Raw genomic sequence first — 7,130 nt, 5'->3', positions numbered from 1 at the left:
TAGGACACACCCCAGGGGTCTATTATGCCCCCTGCTCCCCTCACTGGTCCATCCTGGTCTTACTCACCCATGTCAACCCAAGTGTGAGGCGTGGGCTGAAGAGCCGCACTGGGATGGGACGTGGGCAATGGGTGAGCAGAGGAGGCTGGGATGGGTGGTGTGCATTGCTTCCCCGGGAGGTGCAAACCCACTTATGACAGCACAAAGACAGCAAGCAGGGACAAAGGGATACTGAAAACATTAGCCTTATCTTTTGGGACCTTCCAGTGCTATGAGCAATTTGCTTGTTTACCTGCAGTAAGGCACAGCGCTCTTGCAACCTGGCCACTTCCTGGTTCTCCTCTGAAGACTGGGTGGTGCCTGTCACCTGAGCTCCAACTTGGTGGCTCCCGACGACTGAGAGCTCCCACCTGCACATTATAACTGCTTTTATCAACATCTAATGCAATGGCTCTGATATGACATAAATAATCACAGACTTGATTAAAATGCATATATTATTCTAGGTTAATTTTTTCCACTTATATGTTTATATTCCATCTACCCTGAACAATTAATTGAGAAAAAATAGGGCCCTCCAAAGCCTTCCCCGGAATGATGACTTTTTGAAATGACAATTATTGTACAGACTGGACTGGTGAGACGACGACTGTGGCAGGCACAGTGAGATCCTCAGGGTGCTGTTTTCTTCAAGTCCCTAATCTGTTTAATCAAGTAGTTCTTCTCGTCAGCGAACTGCTCATCATCCGTCCTTTCTTTTTGGAAGCTGCTCAGAAACTCAATGAGTTTGGGCTGATTTTTTAACAGAATCTCCACAATAGGAGGGGTCTTGTGAGGACTAGCCACAAACACCTGAAACACAAAGAAACAAACACCTAGGCCAGGAGCGCAGACCCCAGGGGGCACAGGCTTGTTGACATACACAGAGCCACTGGCCACACTGCCCACGAGGCTGTCAACAGACACACAGAATCTAACAGCATTTAGGTCAACAATGGACCGCACACAAGACGGTGGCCCCTACAATGACAGTGGAGCTGCTGTGCTGCTGGCTGGTAGCCTGGCAGCTGTGCCGCGCAGTGCAACACGTCACGTGTCTGTGCAGACGCTGGTGTAAACCACCCCCGACGGGTGAGGAGCAGCATGGTGCTGTCTACCCCTGGCAGCAGCCTCAGGCCGATACTTCAGGAGGCTGTACAGATGGCACTGTCGTCCTAGGAAATGACAGCCCCTCGTCTGTTATTTCCCTGAAGACCTTCCAGTGGGACAAGATGTGGAGGGGGACATAGTGACGTTGTGTAGGACTAGGCTAACAAAAAGGTTTAAAAAGTTAAAAAAAAATTAAAAATAGAAAAAAGCTTATAGAATAAAGATACTAAGACAGAAAATGTTTTGCACAGCTGTACAATCTGTGTTTTAAGCTAAATGTTATTACAAGAGTCAAAAAGTTTTAAAAAGTTTATAAAGTAAAAAAAAGATACAGTAAGCTAATTATTATTAAAGACAGAAAAAAATTCAGTAAATGTAGTGTGGCCCGAGTATACAGTGCTTCTAAAGTCTCCAGGATGCACAGGCGCCCAGGCCTTCGTGCTCACTCCCCATCACTCGCGGCCTCCCCCAGAGCAATGTCCAGTTCTGCCTGCTCCGTTCATGGTAAGTGCCCTACACAGGTGGGCCATTCTTAATCCTGTCGTGTATTTTAGTCTTTTCTGTGTTTAGATCTATTTAGATACAAATGCCAGTGAACTTCAGTTGCCTGGGGTATTCAGTGCAGCAACACGCTGTCTACACGGGGCGTCGCAGGCTGTCCCGGCCAAGTATGTGTACGTACCCGCTGTGATGGTTTCTAGCGCACACCACAGGGAGCTCACCTAAAGATGCATCGCTCAGAACAGCCCCTTATTGTTAAGTGACTCATTACTGTACTTCATCCTTCCTACCTATTTGTGAATGTTTTTATTTTTACTTTATTTATTTTATTTTATTTGTAGGGATGGGCTCTTTTTGTGTTGCTGAGGTCGATCTCGAACTCCTGGCCTCAAGAAATCCTCCCACCTCTGCCCTCCAAAGTGCTGGGATTAAAGGCATGAGCCACCAAGCCTAGCTATTTGATTTTTAAATGTTTAATTGTTTTTAAGTATAAAATTATTCTTTCATTGGCAGAGTGTTGCTCTGTTGCCATGACTAGAGTGCAGTGGTATCTTCATAGCTCACAGCAACCTGAAACTTCTGGACTTAAGCAATCCTCTTCCTCCAACCTCCAGAGCAGCTTAGACTATAGGTGCATGCTCCCCTGCCTAGCTAACTTGTTTTTTAATTTCAGATTAACATGAGTGTATAAACGATTTGGTTACAGTGCTGTGCTGTTAAGGTCCCCATTATAGTTGTGTCGCAAACCCAGGAAGTGTGTGGTATACCCTCACGCTGTGCCACTCGGTGGGAGCACACCAGTCCTAACTTGGTAGAGAGCAGGACTTTCTCTGGCTCAGGCTGCTAAAGTGATCCTCTTGCCTCCACCTCCCAGAGTGCTAGGGTTGTAGGTGTGAGTCACTGCACCCAGCTTCAATTAACCAATTTATATCTGAAATTGTTGATATGTGTGATATAAATGTGATATATTCATTCTTCAAGTTTCTGTCCATTCCATCAAGTCCTCAGAAGCACAGAGCGCTCTCCGGGAACAATGTGTGTCCCTGCCACTAGTGGCTCATGAGGGGCCCATTTCATAGTGGCCTTCACAGCTCGCTCACAGTGAGTGGAGTCAGGCCAGGGGACTCAACAGGAGAAGAAAAGGATCTCTCAAAAGTCTGCCTGGAGGGTCTATAGACGTTAGGACAGAGGTAAGGAAAGACTCTCTCTGAGAACCTTCCAACAGAACCAACCCTACTGACTTTGGACTTCTGGTCTCCAGAACTGTAAGAACGCATCTCTGTTGTTGTAAGCCCGCAGAGTGTGGAGCTTTGCTACGGCAGCCCTGGGAACCTCACGGAGTCTACCACGTTGACAGGATGAAGGGAAACCACACCATCTTCTCAACTGAAAAAAAAAGAATCTGACAAAATCCAATACCATTTAACTTCCTGTTAATAGCCATGTGTGTTTTACCATTTCATGATTAAAAACATTTGATAGGGTACAAATGGATATCCATCTGCAAAAGAATGCAGTTAAGTCCTTATCTTACACCACAATAAAAATTAACTCAAGGCTGGGTGTGGTGGCTCACACCTGTGACCCCAGGACTCTGGGAGGCCAAAGCAGGTAGATCCATCGAGCTTAGGAGTTCGAGACCAGCCTGAGCAAGAGTGAGACCCGTGAGACCCCCATCGCTACTGAAAATAGAAAAACTGTCCAGACTTGTATGGGATGCCTAGGATGAAAAAGTGAGACTCTGTCTCAAAAAAACAAACAAAAAACCCCACCAACTGGAATTTAATCAAAGACCTAAATACAAGAGCTAAAAAAACTTTCAGAGGCAAATATAGGGTAGATACTCATAATCTTTGATTTGGCAATGGTTTCTTAGATATGACACCAAAAGGCATAAGCAACAAAACAAAAAAACAGATACACTGAACTTCATCAAAAATTAACACTGTGTGTATCAAAGGATGCTACCAAGAGAGTGAATAGATGACACGGAATGGGAGAAAACATTTGCAAATATGTATCTGATCCGTGCTGTAGATGCAGGATACAGACTATGGAAAGAACTCTTACAACTCAACAATAAAAATGAAACAACTCATTTTAAAAAGGGGCAAAGGACTTGAACAAAACTTTCTCCTAAGAAGTTATATAAATGGCTAACAAGCACATGAAAAAAATCCTCAAAATCATTAGTCATTAGGGAAATGCAAATCCAAACTGCAGGGAGATTTCGCTTACTAGGATGGCTGAAAAAAAAAAAAAAACCAAATATTGCACACGGCCGGTGGTAACGTACAGTGCACGGCCTCTGCGGATAACTGCCAGGCTGTTCCTCAGTGAGTTAACATTGAATTACTCTATGACCGAGCAATTCAATTCCTAGAAATGTCAAACATTTGTCCAAGCAAAAACTTACACACTAATGTTCATAGCAGCACTGTTCACCATAGCCACAAGGTGGAGAAAACCCAGACAAATGTCCAGCAGCTGACGGCGGGACAAACAAAGGGCAGTCTATCCGTGCAAGGGACGACCGTGTGCCATGACAAAGAATAAATGAGCCACGGGTCATACCACAGTATAAAGGAACCTTGAAAATATTACACTAATAAAAGAAACCAGACGTGGAAGGCCACGTGTAGTATGATCCCATTTATACAAAATGTCCAGAACAGGCAGATTCACAGACAGGAAGCAGCTCAGCTCAGTGGCTGCCAGGGGCCGGGCAGAAAGGCGAGTGGGGAGGGGCTGCTTACTGAACACGGGGTTCCCTTTGGAGGTGATGAAAATTTTCTGGAACTAGATGTTGGTTGCATAGCATTGTAAATATACTAAATGTCACAGAATTGTATCCTTAAAAATGGTTAAAATGCTGAGTTTTATGTTATACGAATTTTATGATGACCTAAAGGTATAATTTGTATCAAAATAAAAAGGTATGTCAGGACTGTTCACATGTTCCCTAAAATGCCTGCTGTTTATTCAATACCTGTCCCCACCTCAGGAAATCACAGGCTGAAGGCCCAACCTGCCAGTCTTCTCCCATTGGTTTATAGAGAAGTGGCTGTGAAGTCTTACACAAAACTCTGCTGGCATTTTGTGGTAACTGTTAAATAACTCATTAACAGACTTCCTTTTTTAAAAATATAACAGTCTTACAACAGTCTTTCTAAAAAAAAAAATAAATATAATGGACAAATTAAGCTTATGTTTCACTCCAAAAATAGATGTAAAATGTACTGGAAAAATGTAAAATGTTTCTGATAGGCTCAGCGCCTATGGCTCAAGTGGCTAAGGCACCAGCCATATACACCTAAGGTGGTGGGTTCGAATCCAGCCTGGGCCCGCCAAACAACAATGACGGCTGCAACCAAAAAACAGCCGGGCGTTGTGGCGGGCGCCTGTGGTCCCAGCTACTTGGGAGGCGGAGGCAGTAGATTCGCTTGACCCCAGGAGTTGGAGGTTGCTGTGAGCTGCCATGTCACGGCACTCTACCTAGCGGGATAGCTTGACGCTCTGTCTCAAAAAAAAAAAGTTACTGATATTTAGCTACCCTGATCCATATAACTATTTATTTTAACCCATTATTATATGTTATTGTAGTAATATGGCATAATCTACTTTTTCAATCTTCCATTGATGCCTATTTACATTTTTTTCCCATTTTATACTGTTTTAAACAATGTTGCAATTGACGTCTTTGTACACTAAGTTCTTACCTATCCTCAACAGCTTCTTGGAAACTTCAACTTCAAGCAAAATAATGTATAATGAAATCAATTTTTCTTCCTCATCAACATAACAAAATGGCATTATTGGGGGATTTACTGTACATGGTTTCACTTAAAGTTAGTTAACAAGACTTTACCAACGATGGTAAGTGGGGGTTACTAAACATGACTACTTATGCACATGCACTACTAATGCCCATTGCTAGGAAACTGCCTAGGAATGGGTTTTAGAGTTCAAGGGTATGAACACCTTCAATGCTTTATGTTGCTAAACTGTTCTCCAACGTGGTTGCACCCATTTATACAGTATATGAGAGTTCCCACTGCTTTCTGGCCTTGTACAAATTTGATCTTGTCAGACTGAAATATTTTTGCCATTATGAAGAACATAAAGTGGTATCTCCATACTTTGACGGCCATTTCCATGATTACAAGAAGAATGAGCACCTTCGTCTATCTATTGGCTGGTCAGGGTTCCTCATCTGTGAATTACCTGTAAACCTCCTGTAACCCTGCACTTCTTTTTCTGCTGATCTGTCTTATTCTTAATGATTTGTCAGTTATATGTGGCACATTCTCTTTTGTATTTTCACTTTGTTTATAATGTGTTTTCTGAACAGAAGTTTTAAATTTTAATACAGACACACTTAGTATTTTCTTTTCTTTTTTTTTTTTTTTTAGAGACAGAGTCTCACTTTATCGCCCTTGGCAGAGTGCTGTGGCATCACAGCTCACGGCAACCTCCAACTCCTCGGCTTAGGTGATTCTCTTGCCTCAGCTTCTCGAGTAGCTGGGACTAAAGGCCCCTGCCACAATGCCCAGCTATTTTTTGTTGCAGTTTGGCTGGGGCTGGGTTTGAATCTGACACCCTCGGTATATGGGGCTGGTGCCCTACCCACTGAGCCACAGGCACCGCCCATTATTAGTATTTGCTATTATGACTTGTAATTTTATTTCTCTTAAAGGAATTCCTCCCAACTCAACATCATAAAGACAGCCTTGTATTTTCTCTTCTAAAAGTTAAAATATTTTGCTTTTCAAGAACAGATCTTTACCTGGAATTTATTTCTGTGTACAATGGAGGAAAAGTTTTCTATGTAGATAACCCCTTATCCAAGAACCATTTATTAAATAGTTAACTGTTTCCTCACTGATTTATAATTCCTCCCCTATCCAATACCAAGTTTCATATTTATGTAGGGTTATCTGTTTTGTTGTTCCAGTTATCTTTCTGTACGCCAATGCGATGCTGTCTGCATTTACTCTGTAAAAAGTCTTACTATCTGGTAGGTGAATTCCCCAAACCTCACTCTTCAAAACTGCCTAGGCCATTGCTCTACCATAAAAATTTTATAATCAGCCTGTCTAGTTCTAGGAAAAGTTCTATCAGGGTTTCAAATAAAACTGAATGGAGGCTTGGTACCCGTAGCTCAGTGGTTAGGGCACCGGCCACATGCACCAGGGCTGGCGGGTTTGAACCTGGCCTGGGCTTGCTAAACAATGACAACAACAACAAAATAGCCGTGCATTGTAGTGGGCACCTATAGTCCCAGCTACTTGGGAGGCTGAGGCAAGAGAATTGCTTAAGCCCAAGAGTTTGAGGTTGCTGTGAGCTATGATGCTACAGCACTCTACCCAGGGTGACAGCTTGAGGAGCTACTTGGGAGGCTGAGGCAAGAGAATTGCTTAAGCCCAAGAGTTTGAGGTTGCTGTGAGCTATGATGCTACAGCATCATAGCTGATGATGCT

General features: G+C 43.2%; 1 protein-coding gene across 1 annotated transcript in view; it reads right to left on the bottom strand.

Annotated features, from left to right (window-relative positions):
* Positions 1-479: 479 nt before the first annotated feature.
* Positions 480-7,130, bottom strand: part of CAB39L (calcium binding protein 39 like) — a 55,887-nt gene continuing 49,236 nt past the window's right edge. The window contains exon 8 of the mRNA XM_023508080.1: positions 480-852. Coding sequence (XP_023363848.1) covers positions 673-852 — 180 coding nt within the window. The 3' untranslated portion in view covers positions 480-672. The remainder of the gene's footprint in view (positions 853-7,130) is intronic.

Source organism: Otolemur garnettii, unplaced genomic scaffold, assembly GCF_000181295.1.
Source record: "Otolemur garnettii isolate 467f Iridium unplaced genomic scaffold, OtoGar3 scaffold00221, whole genome shotgun sequence".
In the NCBI taxonomy this organism is placed as follows: Eukaryota; Metazoa; Chordata; class Mammalia; order Primates; family Galagidae; genus Otolemur; species Otolemur garnettii.
Note: the sequence above shows the minus strand (reverse complement) of the source record. Positions and strands in the feature narration are given on the sequence as shown.